Source organism: Asparagus officinalis, chromosome 9 (assembly GCF_001876935.1).
Source record: "Asparagus officinalis chromosome 9, Aspof.V1, whole genome shotgun sequence".
NCBI classification, from domain to species: Eukaryota; Viridiplantae; Streptophyta; class Magnoliopsida; order Asparagales; family Asparagaceae; genus Asparagus; species Asparagus officinalis.
The window spans coordinates 3,959,445-3,979,185 of NC_033802.1; the positions used below are offsets into that span (position 1 = coordinate 3,959,445).

Genomic DNA, 19,741 nt, shown 5'->3' on the forward strand with positions numbered 1-19,741 from the left:
GCACCTCTCGTGTCCTGTCGACTCCATGTATGACTCAACCATGGGAGCTTGTAGATCTCCTCGTTGGCTTTCATACATACTTTGAATAGCACAATTCCGAGTTCGGACGACGAAGATGCAACGGAAACAAACGGGACGCACAAAACAATGCACCGGACCTTAGCGGAGACACCGTACGTGTCTCGGGTGTCTCGGGTGTCTCAGCCAAGGCCGATACACCCGAGGTGTCTCGACCAAGGGTGTCTCGGCCATGAAGATGCAACGGAAACAAACGGGACGCACAAAACAATGCATCGGACCTTAGCGGAGACACCGTACGTGTCTCGGGTGTCTCGGCCAAGGCCGATACACCCGAGGTGTCTCGACCAAGGGTGTCTCGGCCATGGCCGAGACACTGCGGGTGTCCGTAGGTCCCAAGAGTCGTTTTTTGTAGTTTTGAGCCGTTTTTCGACCGTTAACCATCTGAATTTGTTCTAACTGATCTAATGTTATCCTAGAACATGATAAAATGGTTATAACTGAGGATAAGATCAGATCGTTCATTCTTATCCGAAAACGGATGTCCCGAGGCCTATAAATACAGTCTTGGGGCCTTCATTTGTATAGATCTGAAATTTTTGAACCTCGGCAAAGCCCTGCAGAATTGAAGATTGAAGGAGCATGAATTTCAGAGAAGAGGAGAAGATCGGATCAAGTTCTTAGGCATAAAGAAGAAGAGTTCGTCAGATCTACAGTTCCCGATTTCTTCCCTTGAGATTGTACCTAGCTGCGCTCTTGAGAAGAGTTGTTATCTCGATGTTGCCGAGATAATTACTTCGGTTTCTTGATTCCTTAGCGAATCAACAAAACTCCAGATCGATCTGATCGTTTGGTAGTCCACGGATATCAACGTCCCATCACAGGCAAAGATCTCACGCGAGCAGTGGGAGATAAACGACTGTTGCGTTTGTTTGGGAAGAATTATAATTTTCATTATTTTATTGTGTGGGGAGATCTTATAAAAAGATTAATTTTTTAAACTCTTTGTAACGCTCGAAGTTGTAATGAGTTGCATAATGAAAAAATCAACTTTCACCCCAAACAATAACACTGAGACGACTCTAATTTTTTTGTTAATTTAGACCTAACATGTAATTGTCCTCATTTTCATAAATGAGACTTTCACATCCTCTGATGCCCAATTTGTCATTGGAGGTCTGGAGCTGTCGACATAGGCATATTTCTTTATGCCCGTCATCTCGTAGTATCAAAGTTGTAACAAATACAATAAGCATTCAAATTAGAACTAACACGAGCTGCGATAGAGCTAGCATGACTCCAATTAGAACTAACATAACCTTTATTAGAACTAACATGAATATTAAATATAACTAACATGAGCTGCGATAGAACTAACATGAGCTGCAATAGAACTAACATGACTCTAATTAGAACTAACAGATACTCCATTAAAACTAACATGGCACCAATTAGAACTAAATGAGCTGCAATAGAAATAAAATAAGCTGCAATAGAACTAACTTGACTCCAAGTAGACCTAGTATGAACACAAAATATGATTAACATGAATTAGGTGAGGTTTAACAACATGTAAAATTAGAACTAACATGGTATGAAAATAGAACTAACATGACTCCAATTAGAACTAACACAACTGCAAATAGACCTAACATGAATACAACTAAAACTAACATGATATAAATTAGAACTAATGATGCGGCATAAACATGTACCAAAAAAATTGCAAATGCACAATCGTGTCAAGTTATAGTATTTAAGATATCGATCACACGAGGAAGATGTTTTGTAGGAGAAAATATAAAATCGGTTCTTATGTTGTGTGCGTGACAAATAGGAGTGATGAGTGAATATGATTGTGGAGAGATAGAAAGAGTGAAAGTGATAGTGTGTAAATCGGTACGAAATATAAGTGAGAGTGGATGTGACAAAGAATGAATATGATCAATAAGGCAAGAAGGAAAAAGAAAATAAAAATCAAGAATAAAGAAAATAAAATTCAAGAATAAAAGAAAATGCAAGAAATTAAAGATGGTGGATTCAATTATAGATATGGGTAATCTAAAATTGAACCCACTTCTTAGAAAATAGTGATTCCCTAGAGGGTTCTAGCCTAAAGGCGAATCAAATAAAATAAAAATAAACAAAAAGAAAAACTAAACCCAAGAGGGTTCTAGCCTCAAGGTGAATAGTGCAAGAAATTAAAATCTAACTACAAAATAAATTGCAAAATCTAAACTATAAAATAAAATTGTAAGAATTAAATACACGAAAATAAATCTACTCTAGAAGCATAAAATAAATCTAAGGCAAGAGGGTTCTAGCCTCTTGGCTATTAAACAAGAAAATAAAATCTAACTACAAGCATATAAATAAATCTAAACTAATAAGCAATAAAAGTGAAAAAGAAAAGAAATGCAAACCTTCAAATAATTCTCCATCATCATCTTCATCTTCATCATCCAACAAAGAGAAGAAGAGAAAAATTTAAAGTGGTGAAAAAATTATTATTATTAATTGTAACAAAAAGTTACAAATTTGGAAGGCCTTCTCAATTAAGAGTAGCCCTCCTCTCCAAAAGGAGTTACAAAAATTTTCACACCTCTAACCCCTCACTCTCTACCCCTATTTATAGTAAACATCAGTGAATGAGAGCCATTGGATCAAACTTGAGCCCCAAGAATGCAATTTCGACCGTTGATGAAATCTGGAGGACTTCACATCGATACCGGCATCGATGCCTGCATCGATGCTGGCATCGATGCCCTAATAAAAATTCTGACTTCACGGTTGGCTTCGTCTCGTCGAGATAGGCGATTTTCATATATTATATGTTAAATTCCGCCTTCCGGATTAGGAGATATCGTCGTTTCTTTGTGGCCAACCATTTTGAATATGATTTCTTTTCATATTGGATTTTTGATTTTCTCCGGCTTCTACAGGCTACTCGGCTTGATTCTGGACTTTTGGATAATTTGGAAATTGATTTTCCAATGTGCTTCTTTGCTTCATTTCTTCATTTAATCAATGGGTTTTTGTTGAGAGATGAGAGTTTGAGATTTATTCTTCATTAACCTGCAATTAAAAGATAAAAATAATTATTAGTGGTATATTTATTCATATAAAATAGATAATGAGGGTATAAAATTATAATAAAATATGATTATCAAATACCCCCACACCTAAACTTTTGCTAGTCCTCTAGCAAAGAAAATAAAAAGAAAATCCTAACTCACTTTCGCAGGAATCGCGGTTGTATTTAGCGCATACAACAAGCCTTTAAACCCCTAGGTTACCCTAGTGGACGAGTTGTAGTCTCGTGAGGGTTTGCAGTGAATATACCCACAAAATTCGGTCAACTTGCCAAATTAAAGAAGTCAGTAAATAACTAAATTCACTTGATAACTTTTAGATAATCTAATTGGAGCCAGTTATCACTCAAGAAAACATTTTTATATATAACTCTAAGGTATATTTTTAAGAAAATCTTCTCATTGTAGCAATACAAAACCAAGCCAAACTTAGAAATTTAATTTAAAAGTTTTGAAAAGAACATGCTAACTCTTTGTTTTAAATAATTTTCAAGTTGCTTGATTTAAAATATTTTCCAAGACCATATATACAACTATAAAACATTTATTAGTTTTTTTAACTCTTTCTTCCTTGGTGATTTTTTCTACTTTAACGGGCTTTCTAAGTGACCATTTAACGAGTTTTGGGCCAATGGATCCCAACCCAAATGGGCTTAGGTCATTAAGTATGGAAATACTCCTTGGGCTTAATTACTCGGTCAGCTTAGGCTTTATAAGATAGAATCACCTTGAATTAAAGAGTTTTTTTTTCTTTTTGGTGCCCATTTTTCACACTCTTCTTTTGCAAATTTTTTTTTGTATGTATATATATTTTGAAAAAAATATGTAAATCAAGACACTTTGAAAAATTATTTTCAACTCTAAGTTAAGCATACAAAAATTTCATTATTTTAAATAAAAGTCCAAGTTAAGGCTTAAGTAAAATATACTACTTTGAAAATCATTTCTTAAAAAAAATTTATTTAGAGTTATCATAAAAAGTAAACTTAAGTAAATAACTAACTAGGAATTAGAAAATTTCAAATTTATCAAATAATTCAATTATTACATAACTCAATCAATTTGGCAAGTGACGATATTTTTATAATTTTTTTTAAAAAAGAAAAAGGAAAAAAAAATGTAGCTAAAAATGTAAAATAAAGAGAAAAAATAACTAATTCCCACCCCCACACCTAAATTTTGCATTGTCCTCAATACAAACTCTATGATGCATAAAGTAAAGCAGATAAGAAGTGAAGCACTTATATTTGGTCCGCTGATAAAAATCTGCAATTACCTTTGGTCTGAGGAGGAGGAAATCAAACATTTATTCTTTTCTTGTTTTTTTTTCTTTTTTTTCAATACAAAACCAAGCCAAACTTAGAAATTTAATTTAAAAGTTTTGAAAAGAACATGCTAACTCTTTGTTTTAAATAATTTTCAAGTTGCTTGATTTAGAATATTTTCCAAGACCATATATACAACTATAAAACATTTATTAGTTTTTTTTAACTCTTTCTTCCTTGGTGATTTTTTCTACTTTAACGGGCTTTCTAAGTGACCATTTAACGAGTTTTGGGCCAATGTATCCCAACCCAAATGGGCTTAGGTTATTAAGTATGGAAATACTCCTTGGGCTTAATTACTCGGTCAGCTTAGGCTTTATAAGATAGAATCACCTTGAATTAAAGAGTTTTTTTCTTTTTGGTGCCCATTTTTCGCACTCTTCTTTTGTAATTTTTTTTTGTATATGTATATATATTTTGAAAATATGTAAATCAAGACACTTTGAAAAATTATTTTCAACTCTAAGTTAGGCATGTAAAAATTTTATTATTTTAAATAAAAGTCCGAGTTAAGGCTTAAGTAAAGTATACTACTTTGAAAATCATTTCTTAAGAAATTTATTTAGAGTTATCATAAAAGGTGATCTTAAGTAAATAACCAACTAGGGATAAGAAATTTTCAAATTTATCAAATAAATCAATTATTACATAACTCCATCAATTTGGCAAGTGACGATATTTTTATAAATTTTTTTTAAGAAAAAGGGGAAAAAATGTAACTAAAATGTAAAATAAAGAGAAAAAATAACTAATTCCCACCCCCACACCTAAATTTTGCATTGTCCTCAATGCAACTCTATGATGCATAAAGTAAAGCACATAAGAAGTGAAGCACTTATATTTGGTCGGCTGATAAAAATCTGTAATTACCTTTTGTCTGAGGAGGATGAAATCAAAATTTTATTCTCTTTTTTTTCTCTTTTTTTTCTTATTTTTTTTCTTCTTTTTTTTCTTTTTTTTCTTTTTTTTCTTTTTTTTAATAACTGAACAAGAAACTCTCAAATGAGAGAAGAATAAATTCTTTTTATTATTCTGAAATAAACAAAATAAACAATGTAGAATGAAATATTCAACATGAAGAGTTCATGTTCTACATTGAATCCTACCTTATTGCTGAAAATTCTCCCACGGATTTTAAATAAATTCAACATGATATAATCAACAATGTGCTGAAATTCTAAGCATTCCGGGGTGTTCAATGATTTTTGTGGCAATGGAAGGTAGGTATTATTGGTGTCATGCATATTGGACTTAGATTCTTGATTTGTGAATGTTTGTTCTCTAACAACCAATTTTTCTTTAACAATTTTCTCAACCCCAAGATTCATGGTTGATGTGTAAAAATTTGGTTGTTGTTTATTTTCCAAAAATCTTAGTTCATCAAGAAAGAGTTTTTCAAAATTCAGTTCAAAACAGCAATTGTCCAACACAGTTTCTTTATTTTGACAAACCCGATCTGCTTCTCCTAATATTTTTAGCTCCTCACCGAAAATTTCCTCAAAACTTAGATCTGACTCTTCTTTTCTTCCCTCGGTCTTTCCTGAATTGAATTATCAGGGGAAGAATGAATTGGAACAAGAATTTGGCTTAAAGGTGTTCTTTCTTGATTATCGACCTGTTTTCCTGACTGTAGTGCATTCATTTGAGTGTCCTTAGGATTGACCACGGGTTGACTCAGAATTTCTCCTTCCTCTACTTCACTTATGGCACTAGCTAGTTGATCAATATGGGTTTCTAATCTAGCTAGGGCTTGAGTGTTAGAGTTAAGTATGAGTTCGGTTGATTGCATAAAGGAGTTCATCGTGTAGGATGTTTGAGTTAACATATCCGTGGCTAGTGTGGAGGCCTTAATAATGATTTCAAAACCTTTTTCCAAAAAATTGAGACGTTCATCATGATCTGTATCAAGAGGAGTGTGAGTTACAACTTGATGATGAGGAGACTGATTTTGATGTGACAGATTGGGTTGTTGAAATTGTGGATGAGAATTGAAAGGAACTGTATTACCCCTAGGACAATGTTGGTTCAAAGAGGGAGTGAAGTTTTGAGTTCCAGAGTGGTTTTCCTGATTCCATGCAATGTTTGTGTAACTTGCCCAACCTGGGTTGTAGGTTGGAAAAAATGGATCATTTACCGAATACTGATATGGACTCTCTACAAACTCCCGGACTTCATTGGAAATTTCAATCCTATTGGGATAACATAAATTTTGAAAAACTTGTGGATTAGCCATTTGTTCAAAATGAATTTGTTGATGTGTATTGTCCCTAATCCACGTTTTGCATGCACCAAAAACAATTACTTTTTATATAATTTTTTTTTGTTTTGGAAAAATAAAAGTTAGTTTTTTTTGAAGAAAAAGGAAAAACAAATAAAAAACAATCACTTTTCAATCATGCTAACTCTAGGGTTAAGCCTAACTCAGCTAGACCAACTCCTAACCAAAAATTCCTTAAGTGAAAAGATAAAAGTTTTACCCGGGTAGTTAGCCAGGTAAGGATAGTACTAGAGGGTGATCAAAGATCAATTAAGTACCTCTTTCCTTGCGGAGCGCTTTACGCAACCCCTAAACCTTGCCTTAGACACCAACTAATCTGAGAAAACTTAAACCGGTTCACTTAAGGATTTCTTGTTCCTTATTGAGCTCGAATCCTTAGGGGCCAACGTCTAATGAGTTTTATTAGGCTTGGGTGGTGTAGTGAGGAATTAGTGATTTTTGGGCTAAGGAAAGGGTGATGAAATCCCTCACCTTATCTTGATTATGGGGTTTTGCCCTTAAAAATATTTTTAAGTGTGTGTCAAATCAAGATGCTCAAATCACTTGGTGAATTCCTACTAACTATATGAAATGCAACCCTATGAATTAAAAGCAACTAAAAAGGATGGGAAAAAAAAATCTTTTTTTTTAATTAGGGTTAACAATCAAACAAATGAGAAGGGGGGATTTGTTTGAATTTATTATCTTGTTAGTAAATGTCAAAGTGAATGGTGAATTTTATTATGGTCAACAAAAAATAAAAAAGAAAATGCAAGAAATTAAAGATGGTGGATTCAATTATAGATATGGGTAATCTACAATTGAACCCACTTCTTAGAAAATGGTGATTCCCTAGAGGGTTCTAGCCTAAAGGCGAATCAAACAAAATAAAAATAAACAAAAAGAAAAACTAAACCCAAGAGGGTTCTAGCCTCAAGGTGAATAGTATAAGAAATTAAAATCTAACTACAAAATAAATTGCAAAACTAAACTATAAAATAAAATTGTAAGAATTAAATGCACGAAAATAAATCTACTCTAGAAGCATAAAATAAATCTAAGGCAAAAGGGTTCTAGCCTCTTGGCTATTTAACAAGAAAATAAAATCTAACTGCAAGCATAGAAATAAATCTAAACTAATAAGCAATAAAAGTGAAAAAGAAAATAAATGCAAACCTTCAAATAATTCTCCATCTTCATCTTCATCTTCATCATCCAACAAAGAGAAGAAGAGAAAAATTTAAAGTGGTGAAAAAATTATTTTTATTAATTGCAACTAAAGTTATAATTTTTGGAAGGCCTTCTCAATTAAGAGTAGCCATCCTCTCCAAAAGGAGTTTACAAAATTTTCACACCTCTAACCCCTCACTCTCTACCCCTATTTATAGTAAACATCAGTGAATGAGAGCCATTGGATCAAACTTGAGCCCCAAGAAAAGCAAAATCAGCCATTGACGCGCGCTACAGTAATCTGGTATCGATGCAGACATCGATGCAGGTATCGATGCCAGCATCGATGCCCACATCGATGCCGACATCGATGCCCATTATTTCCAAATTCTGATTTCACGGATAGCTTCGTCTCGTCGAGATAGGCGATTTTTATATATTATATGTTAAATTCCGCCTTCCGGATTAGGAGATATCGTCGTTTCTTTGTGGCCAACCATTTTGAATATGATTTCTTTTCATATTGGATTTTTGGTTTTCTCCGGCTTCTACAGGCTACACGACTTCATTCTGGGCTTTTGGATAATTTGGAAATTGATTTTCCAATGTGCTTCTTTGCTTCATTTCTTCATTTAATCAATGGGTTTTTGTTGAGAGATGAGAGTTTGAGATTTATTCTTCATTAACCTGCAATTAAAAGAAAAAAATAATTATTAGTGGTATATTTATTCATATAAAATAGATAATGAGGGTATAAAATTATAATAAAATATGATTATCAACTAACACAACTGCAAATAAAACTAACATGAATACAACTAGAACTAACATGATATAAATTAGAACTAACATAACTGCAAATAGAACTAACATTATATAAATTAGAACTAACAAGATATAAAGTAGAACTAACATGAGCTACAATAGAACTAACATCACTCCAATTAAAACTAATGTGACCTCTATTAGAACTAACATGAACATTAAATACAACTAACATTAGCTGGAAATAGAAGCAATTTTCCCTTTTATCTATGATGTTTGCTTAGTCTACAGTATGATTAATTGCATATATAAACGTTAGGTCCATGGTTGTACTATTGAGATACAATGTACTTCGTTTAAGATACAAAGTACATGTTGAGACCCCTCAGCCCGCTCAATGAGCAAGAAAATTACATAACAGTATGAATTTCTCATGAAATACTATAATATATTTGGGAAAATTGTGTCCAGGTTCCAAAAGCAGAAACTTCATGTGACGAGACCCCTTGTATTTTCCCCCATGTGGATAAGCCCCAAAAAGCATCGTTTAATATTTCCAGGGCCCTCCACGTCAGCGGTATACAAAAGACCAATTGTATTTTATAAGAAACCCGAATTTGCCCTTCTCCTTCGTCCCCAGCCCCTTCGTCCTCAGACGCTTCGTCACATCCCATTAAAACCCCCCCCCCCCTTTTTCCTCTATCATGAGCAATAACTATTTAGTTATCCATTACTCTTTCCTCAAACAAAAATTCTCTCCATTACTCTCTCTATATTACCCCTCTTTGTCCTAAGTTCGATCCATTACTCTTACCTCCACTTTATAATGGCAGAAAAGGACATCATCTGTATTGTCGCTTCAAGGGATAGAGCAATATTCATGAAGATTAACTCTTCAACCACCATTCTGGTTCTAAAATTTGATGTGTCAGAGAGGTTAGATCTTCCATATGATTCATTAAGTTTGTCATACAAGGATGAAACAAATGGAAGCTTCAAATTCCCTATTGAGAACAAAGATGATCTGTCGTCTATGGTAGAGCATTGCCATAACAGAGGATTAAAGGAGGTTCACATGCAAGCTTTCAAAGAAACAGAGGATTCTTCAAAAGTACACAATAACGAGCAAGTTCGACAAGATATGTAGGGCCAATGATTTTTTTTGATGCTAAGACCAATATTCACGATGTTAATTGTAAAATCAGTTAATGTTAGTTCATGCTAGTTCCATGTTTGGTGTAATTGGATTTTAACTCTGATTTGAGCGTATGTTAGCTCTAATAGATTTCATGTCAGATCTAACCGCTGTGAATTCTAGTTACAGCTCTATACGTATGAAGGAGGTTCATGCTAGTTCTTGTTCTACGTGAATGTACTAAACATGTTAGTTCTAATAGATTTATTGTTAGCTATAATCTATTAATTGTTAGTTCCAATCGACTTATTATTAGTTCTAATCAATTTACTATTAGTTCTAGCTCAAATTTTGCATAGTAGCCAATATGTTAGTTTTAAATGATTTCATGTTAGTTCTAATTAAAATCTTGTTAGTTCAATCGGATTCCACGACAGTTCTAAAACAAACAGTTGTTGTTTATGTTCTTTATATTTGCAGCGCTTCCAGCAGTATGAAGTCAAAAAGTATAGAGTGTGGCCCGTCGTTGTCGACGTCTACACGTGTTTCAGATAGGATTCCCAATGACAATCCTTCCGGAGATAATGTTCTAATGATTGATGATATCATTAATAGATCAAAGAGGATTCCTGCTTGGTGGAACACTGCTTTAACCGGTGAGGGACAACTAGGGATTTCAGATAAATCCCTAACCTTGAGAAGAACTTTACAGTCTTCGAAGTTAGAATTTATTATGACGTCCCTAGAGCACATGACACATTCATCGATACCAATGAGCAGAGATTGCAGAAATTCAAAATTCCAGAGGTGGTATAGGAGATTGAATAGGCGAATCCATACTAGAAAGGGTTAGGGCAACATTGCTAGCCTCAGATCCTCACTCCAATGGTGGAATTTGTCCTTAAATGTGCCTATATCTATCAGTCCTAGTTCAATAGCTTGGGTTAGAATTGGATCAGATGGAAACTGCACTGTGAAGCTGTGTCATGCCGCCTCCTTGATTTGATGGGGCCATGTCCTAAGATTGAAGCGGTAGGCCAGCATCTCTCGGAGCTCCTGTACGGATGGACGACCTCTATCAAGATTGAAGATGGCGTAAGAAGAAAAAAGTCGGATCCTGTTGGAGGTGTTGGCCGGGACGGTAAGCATCCTCAGAGGGGCACGAGCGGTAATTCCATGATGACAGTCTCGAGAGCTATGCCCTGTCTCATGGCAGTGTACACAAGAAAGATCCTTAGCTATTTGTGAGGGCTCACGACGGAAATCGATGACGTTGGGTTTCGGTTTTTTACCAGGGGATGGGGTTTAGAGAGGCGCCTTCATTAGGGGCAGAAGAAGAATAGTAGTGCCGTGAATATCCATTGAAGATCGTAATTAATTATTCACGTAATGAACCGCCATACCTGACTTAGGAACACGCGAATATATGATGTGATCTGTTAGTGTGATGGGACATGTCTTCGAAAAAAGAGAAAAGCTAGAAGGACTATTAGCGATAATGGAAAGTCCTTTCTTGGAAGAACGCGAATAGAGTACAAGAGACAAATTAAACAAATAAAAAAATTAATAGTTGTTTAGAGCGTTAGTTCTTGTGAGATCGCCTCTAACAGCTTCGATGTTAGTTCTAACGTGTTAGTCCTAGCCCCTCCAGCGTCAGTTCTAGGCATTGGTGTGTTAGTTCTAATCTGTTTAGAGCGTTAGTTCTAGTGAGATCGCCTCTAACAGCTTCGACGTTAGTTCTATCGTGCTGCGTGTTAGTCCTAGCCCCTCCAGCGTCAGTTCTAGGCGTTGGCATGTTACTTCTAATCTGTTTAGAGCGTTAATTCTAGTGATCGTCTCTAACAGCTTCGATGTTAATTCTAACATGCTGCGTGTAAGTCCTAGCCCCTCCAGCGTCAGTTCTAGGCGTTTGCGTGTTAGTTCTAATCTGTTTAGAGTGTTAGTTCTAGTGAGATCGCCTCTTCGACGTTAGTTCTATCGTGTTGCGTGTTAGTCCTAGCCTCTCCAGCGTCAGTTCTAGGCGTTGGCGTGTTAGTTCTAATCTGTTTAGAGCGTTAGTTCTAGTGAGATTGACTCTAACAGCTTCGATGTTAGTTCTAACGTTCTGCGTGTAAGTCCTAGCCCCTCCAGCGTCAATTCTAGGCGTTGGCGTGTTAGTTCTAATCTGTTAAGAGCGTTGCATTAGTTCTCATAAGATCGCCTCTAACAGCTTTGATGTTAGTTCTATCGTGCTGCGTGTTAGTCCTAACCGCTGCAGCGTCAGTTCTGGGTGTTGGCGTGTTAGTTCTAATCTGTTTAGAGCGTTAGTTCTAGTGAGATCGCCTCTAACAGCTTCGATGTTGTTTAGAGCGTTAGTTCTAGTGAGATCGCCTCTAACAGCTTCGATGTTAGTTCTAATGTGCTGTGTGTAAGTCCTAGCCCCTCCAACGTCAGTTCTAGACGTTGGCGTCTTCGATGTTAGTTCTAATGTGCTGTGTGTAAGTCCTAGCCCCTCCAACGTCAGTTCTAGACGTTGGCGTATTAGTTCTAATATGTTTAGAGAGTTAGTTCTACTGAGATCGCCTCTAACAGCTTCCATGTTAGTTCTATCGTGCTGCGTGTTAGTCCTAGTCCCTCCAGCGTCAGTTCTAGGCGTTGGTGTGTTAGTTCTAATCTGTTTAGAGAGTTAGTTCTAGTGAGATCGCCTCTAACAGCTTCGATATTAGTTCTATCGTGCTGCGTGTAAGTCCTAGCCCCTCCAGCGTCAGTTCTAGGCGTTGGCGTGTTAGTTCTAATCTGTTTAGAGCGTTGCGTTAGTTCTCATAAGATCACCTCTAACAGCTTCGATGTTAGTTCTATCGTGCTTGGTGTTAGTCCTAGCATCTCCAGCGTCAGTTCTGGGCGTTAGCGTGTTAGTTCTAGTGAGATTGCCTCTAACAGCTTCGATGTTAGTTCTAACGTTCTGTGTGTAAGTCCTAGCCCCTCCAGCGTCAGTTCTAGGCGTTGACGTGTTAATTCTAATATGTTTAGAGTATTGTGTTAGTTCTCATAAGATCGCCTCTAACAGTTTCGATGTTAGTTCTATCGTGCTGCGTGTTAGTCCTAGCCCCTCTAGCGTCAGTTCTAGGCGTTGATGTGTTAGTTCTAATCTGTTTAGAGTGTTAGTTCTAGTGAGATCACCTCTAACAGCTTCGACGTTAGTTCTATCGTGCTGCGTGTAAGTCCTAGCCCCTCTAGCGTCAGCTCTAGGAGTTGGCGTGTTAGTTCTAATCTGTTTAGAACGTTAGTTCTAGTGAGATCGCCTCTAATAGCTTTGATGTTAGTTCTATCGTGCTGCGTGTAGCCCCTCCAGCGTCAGTTCTAGGCGTTAGCGCGTTAGTTCTAATCTGTTTAGAGCGTTAGTTCTAGTTAGAATCAACACGAAGTGGGACTAACACATCATACCATTGTAGCTAAAACATACTCTTTTAGAACCAACACGAAGTTAGAGCCAACAATACATCTGATAACACACATTTTCAATTAAATATACATACATTATTGTATTTGTATGAACATATCATTCATCATTGTACACTGTTTCGTCTTTATGTCTTTGTTCATAACTAGCAAGTAATAATTGTGTGACAAGTCTTGCTCGCATAGCTTCAGGGATATCGTTTGGAGGATTAACCCGCAATGTTCAGCGGCCTTCAATTATTGCTTTTATAAAGAGGTAGACGAACAAACCACAGTCAAAACTGTAACATAGAAAGCTAAATTAGACATTTTCATCATATCTAATACTAACACAAATTAACACAATTTAGATATTGGAACTAACCGCCATCTTTTGTTGCTCGCATTTGATAGCTTCATATCTAAATATTCTGCGCACATTTTGCTCAACAAAATCAACATGATAGGCATCAAAATAGTTTATGATTTTATTAACAGGCTCCATCCAAGCTTCGTGCCCAGCAGAACTATAATGCTTGACAACCTTATCTTTCAAATCAACTTCAACAAGATGCCAATGGTCATCCCTGACCAAAGGGATCAACAGATGCTCCATGCAGAATACGGTATATTTATCAATATATGTCAAATATAGCTCGTAATTGCTCAGCTCGAAGCCATAGAGTGAGTGCTGCAAACACAACATGTATGAGTTAGACCTAACGCGCCAAAGAATAGAACTAACATGGTACATATTAGAACTAACACGGCATAAATTAGAACTGACATGAACTGCACTAGAACTAACATGACTTATGGTAGGTCTAACTTGACGCCAACTATAACTAACGTGACTCATGGTATAACTAGCATGGATCCAACAAGAACTAACATGCATTTCAATCAAAACTAACAGAGTGAGTTTAAAAATAGCATGTTCTTACAAGAAAGAACACAGATACGACTCCATACCCTTTGTCATATGTCTCTTGGTTAAGCGTGTCCAATACTGCTTGTTCCATCTGTAAATGTTATGAAACATTAAAATTCAATTTAAACAAGACATTTTCAATTATTAAGCATGTATAATCTAACATTGTCATCAAGCCAGCCACCACGAAGCAAATATAACAACTCTTCTATGTTAATACTGTTGTTGGATGTTACTGTAATATTATATCTCCTGAAAATTAGAACTAACATGAATTAGGCCTAATATGTGACGAATTAGCATATAAATAGTCAACTGAAACTTACCTGTGAATCTTCTGAGAGCAAATTTTGGTTAGCCTATCAATTTGAGCTTTGTCGAGTCTGGTTGCTACTACAGATGGTATCTTTAAATTATGTACAAAAACACTTGTGCTATCTATTATGCGTATGTTAAACGATGTAGGATCTGGAATCTCTTTATTCAGCTTTCCCAATAGAGCTACATCATCATCTGTCGTTGGCTTCAAACTCAACACATCCCAAGTGGGGAATTGATTACCGGGGTAAAAATGAGTAACTTTGTCAACTAGTTTTACATTTTTAGGACTTTCAAGTATTTCTACTTTAATTTTTTCCTTTTTCTTTCTTTTTCCTTCAGTATATGGGGTCCTCTTCCACTTAGATCTCCTGCTTACCCTTCTTGGCTGTGAGCAACCCTTTGCTTCCACATTGATTTACATAATGACAGCTCTATGAACATGTTGATAGACCATAGGTAGCGAGTAAAATAACACGTCCCATTTTATGTTTCTTCCTTTGGTCTCAAAAGCTAAAATAGTTGTTGTCTGTATGTAGCTAACTGCTACCCAGACGCGTTCTTGTGCCTCTCTCTGTGGAGTGCTCTCTGTACTCTGTCCGTCTCTCTCTTAGGCTCCCTCTCTCTCTCTCAGACTCTCGTAGGTCTGTCTGTAGCTAGCTGCGCGCTGGTCCCTGTCCCTCTTTTCTGCCTCCGTGTTCTCTCTCCTCTGCCACACACACTCCCCACTTTCTCTCGGGGCCCTTCTCTATTTGTAGTGCTGCGCTCCCCCCTCTCTCACTCTCACACACACGTCTTCTCGTCGCCGCCCCCCTCTCTCACTCACACACACACGTCTTCTCGTCGCTGCCCCCTTCTCTCTCAGGGCCCCTCTCTATTTGTGGAGCGCTCTATGTACTCTGTCCGTCTCTCTCTTAGGCTTCCTCTCTCTCTCAGACTCTCGTAGGTCTGTCTATAGCTAGCTGCACGCTTCTGTCCCTGTCCCTCTTTTCTGCCTCCGCGTTCTCTCTCCTCTGCTACACACACTCCTCATTTTCTCTCAGGGCCCCTCTCTCTTTGTAGTGCCGCGCTCTCCCCCCCCCCTCTCTCNTCGCCACCCACCTCTCTCTCAGGGCCCCTCTCTATTTGTAGTGACGCTCTCTATCTCTCACGTCACTGCACGTCTTCTCTCTTCTCGCCGCGCGCCTCTTTTTGGTAGAAGAGAAAGTAATGACTAAGGTATATTTAGTACCTAGATTATTATTCATCATTTTTAATTTTCTGAACTTGTGAATTTGGTCACTTAGTTAGGGTGTAAAAAGATGGATAGTTTACAAGCTTGAATCTTCAGAGTTGATACTAGAATAACCTTGTCCAGTTAGAGACGAACAACCTTGTCCAGTTTTACTAGAATAAATCTTACTTTTTCAGTAGGGTGTAAAATGATAGTTTACAAGCTTGAATAAACCTTATTTTTTCATTATCTCTCTCTGATACAAATCTTACAACCCCATTAATTTGAGACGAACAACAGCTTCCAATCAGAGAAATTTACAATATCCACTGCTATGCCTCTTACTGTATTTGATCTATTCACAAGTTCAGAAAATTAAAAATGCTGAACAATAATCTAGGTACTAAATATACCTCAGCCATTACTTTCTCTTCTACCAAAAAGCGACGCGCGACGAGAAGAGAGAAGACGTGCGGCGACGTGAGAGATAGAGCGCGGCACTACAAATAGAGAGGGGCCCTGAGAGAGAGTGGGGAGTGTGTGTGGTAGACGAGAGAGAACGCAGAGGCAAAAAAGAGGGACAGGGACAGAAACGCGCAGCTAGCTACAGACAGACCTACGAGAGTCTGAGAGAGAGAGAGAGAGAGAGAGAGAGAGAGAGAGAGAGAGAGGGAGAAGTGAGAGAGAGAGAGAGAGAGAGAGAGAGAGAGAGAGAGAGAGAGAGGGAGCCTAAGAGAGAGAGGGACATAATACAGAGAAAGCTCCACAGAGAGAGGCACAAGAACGCGTCTGAGCAGCAGTTAGCTACGTACAGACAACAACTTTAGCTTTTGAGACCAAAGGAAGAAACATAAAATGGGACGTGTCAACCATACTATCTACATTCTTCCCTTCTCTATCAACATGCTCCTCCAACTTATCTGGATTCTCCTCCTCCTTATCTACGATATCCTCCTCCTTATCTACAGTATCAGCAGGATCCTCATCAAAACCTTTGTTATCTATAATAAAATTTTCATGTTTAATCTACATGTTCAACATTGAGATCTACACTATCCTCAACATTACTATCTATATTTAGGTCAACCTTACTATCTACATTCTTCCCTTCTGAAATAACATGCTCATTTTCTATAACCTTGTCGTCAACAGGAATGCTTCACATCCTCTTCAACAATCTTATGTATATGTTCTTGCATGGTGGGGTCTTCCTTATATACACTGCTTGTTTTGGACTTCTGTTCCTCTTGAACTACCCGTCGCTTCTTCCTCATTTCATTTGTAATTTTCTGTTTGATATTCGCCTTCAGCACCACCGGGTCTATAACCTCATCATGACTTCCAAATTTTTTAATTATCATGTTTAGCATGTTTATCTCCATCATGAATTCTTTACAATATGTACTCTTGTTCTGCTTTGTAGCAACTAATAGTCGTTTGAGAAATTTAGCAGAATTTCTCCAAAATGTAGCTTGCTGCTCAATGGGAAGAACATTGCTCTCCTCTTCATCGTCGAAAGCAACGTCAATATGCTTTGTCATGATCTGTTATTAATAAGAGATTATAATATAAAGTAGGATTACACATAATTAGGATATTGTTTGCAGTTGGTGTGAAATGAATACGACTTAACATAACTACACATAATTAGGATATTGTTTGCAGTTGGTGTGAAATGAATACGACTTAACATAACAGGATACTTACGTAGCCTATTGAGAAGTTAGTTGGTGTGAAATGAATACGACTTAACATAACAGGATACTTACGTAGCCTATTGAGAAGTTCTTAGTAGATTCCTCTTGGATAGCCTTCCTCTTTGCCTGACGCTTATGATGCACAACTTCACCCCTTTGTACAGCGGGAAGTGCATGAACATGACCTGGAGAAGGGACCTCCACAATAGGGCTATTGACGCTAACTTAATCTTTGCCGTAATTGTCTCCACCCACATAGATGGGACTTTTGCATCCTCTGGTGCCTAATTTGTCATTGGAGGTCTGGAGCAGTACACGAGGGCATATTTCTTTATGCCGGTCATCTCGTAGTACCAAAGCTGTAGCAAATATATTTAACATTTAGAATAATACTAGACTACACCAAAGAGAGTAAACTATGGGTGCAGCTAGAACTAACATGATGTAAATTAGTACTAAGGCATTAATTAGAACAAACATAAACTATGTTAGAACCATCATGAGCCCAGGTTGAACTAACATGACCTATGTTAGGACTAACATGTGCAACTAGAACTAATATGGTATATCTTAAAACTAATAAGGCATAAATTAGAACTCACATGATACAAATTAGAACTAACAAAATCTACGATAGAACTAACATGGTGTAGATTAGAGCTAACATGGCATAATTAGAACTCACACGACACAAATTAGAACTAGAATGAACCAAGTAAAATATGAAACTTACACACAATAGTATCATGCATCCTGGGACATATATGACCCCTCGCTTCTCCTTTCCTCCCAAAGCAACTCCAATGCCCCTGATAATTTCATCATAAAAGAACCGGACACATACAACAGAATTAACCCTCTCAATGTTGTCCAGGTACTTGAGTAAGGGTCTAGGGATACCTTCCCCGGCTCTGGGGCTCCATATCATAGAGCAGTAGTACAGGATTTGTAGCAGAACAAAATCCTGGATATCCTACTTTTCTGTAGATTCCACTAGCCTTTCTAGTTGCCCTTCGAGGTGTTTACGTTGGGTGATTTCTGCTTTTTTTAACTTCTTACCCTCTTTCGAAATAAAAAGATTAGCGAAGTATTCCACCCATATTCTGCTTCTTGAGTCCCGATTGATACTTACGACTTCACCATAAATTGGGAAATAAGTAAGGTTATGGACCCATTGCAAATCAAATTTAACATTTTTCATACCCACTTTTTGAATCAGGTATAAAAAATGTGTTATTATCACTGTCAAAATAGCTCAGCAGCAGTTCAAGTGTGAGCTGATCAGGCACAGGAACCCCAAATAAAATATAGTGCTCAATAGAACCACAGTATGCATCCCTATGTCACTGGCGAATCTTCGGGACAATTCGTTTCATGAATTCCCAATAGGCCCCGATATTGGCGGTTAACCTTAGTGATACGGTCGCACCTGTAAGAGTAACTTTTTTCCTGCAAAAAGATTTCGAATTTGTAAGTTCAATAAGACCTATGAACTCATATTGTTGAAATCCGATCAGAAATTAGAAAGATGAAGAATTTTTTAGGCTCCTAAGCGGTGGAAGAGAGAGAAAGAGGGAAGGTACTTGAATAGGGCTGCGACGCATTAACCGAGTTCAGTCCCATCAGAGGGGCACGATCGTAACTTCCGCTGGGCCTTTTCTGAAAAAGGTCTTTTCAGGGCTTCGTCACAAATACGTACTGTGTGTATTTGGTGCTTATCCACATGAGAGGAAATATAAGGGGCCTCGTCACATGAAGTTTATGCTTTTAGGGCATGAACACATTTTTCCCAATATATTTTCTTAAAATACTAATTACAAATCTCTATTCAATTGTCAGTATATGGGATCCAATTCCACTAGGATCCAATTCCACTAGTATGTGGCTCAAGAAGAAAATTAATAGAGCCACAAATTGTAAGCGCTAACGAATTGATGTATCAGGAGTAATGCTCCTGTAAGAGTAAGATGCCCATGTCAAAATGGGTGGATAGTAGTCCAGCAGGCTCAATAAGGAAAACACTCTCGCATAGCTATTTTCACCTAAGTTAATTCCCAACTAAAAATGATGAGATAATGTGTCACATTCATCCAAGAGGATCCGATCGAGTTGGTAACTTGCCCATAAATAGTACACTAAGATCACAAGTTCAACTCTCGCACTCATAGAAAATTAATTTTGTGGCGGACAGATTTTCATAACAGTCTTCGTTGGACTTTTAATCCCAAAAAGAACCCGTTTTTAACTTATTTTTAGAAACCGACATGGTGTCAACCTCAAACCATATCGCTTTCTGAAAAAAAAATCCATAACTTCACAAAAAACAAGGCTCCGTTTCAAAGCTGCGCACAAACAACTCAAACAAAACCTAATTAAACCTAGACATAACATGATGGTTCTGCT

The 19,741-nt window shown here is 37.1% G+C and overlaps 1 protein-coding gene across 1 annotated transcript; it reads right to left on the minus strand.

Moving 5' to 3' along the window:
- On the minus strand, positions 13,373–18,355 carry LOC109824236. The gene is made up of 2 exons (XM_020390776.1): positions 18,072–18,355; positions 13,373–13,870 (listed from the first exon to the last, which is right to left on the minus strand). Exons 1-2 carry the CDS (start codon positions 18,264–18,266, stop codon positions 13,547–13,549), a joined length of 519 nt encoding a protein of 172 aa, XP_020246365.1. The 5' UTR covers positions 18,267–18,355; the 3' UTR covers positions 13,373–13,546.

Coding starts and splice junctions, on each gene's coding strand:
- LOC109824236 (XM_020390776.1), bottom strand. CDS start 18,266: ATGATATGGAGCCCCAGAGCCGGGGAAGGTATCCCTAGACCCTTACTC. Junction 13,871..18,071: donor GATGCATGATACTATTGTGT/GTAAGTTTCATA, acceptor TTGTGTTTGCAG/CACTCACTCTATGGCTTCGA.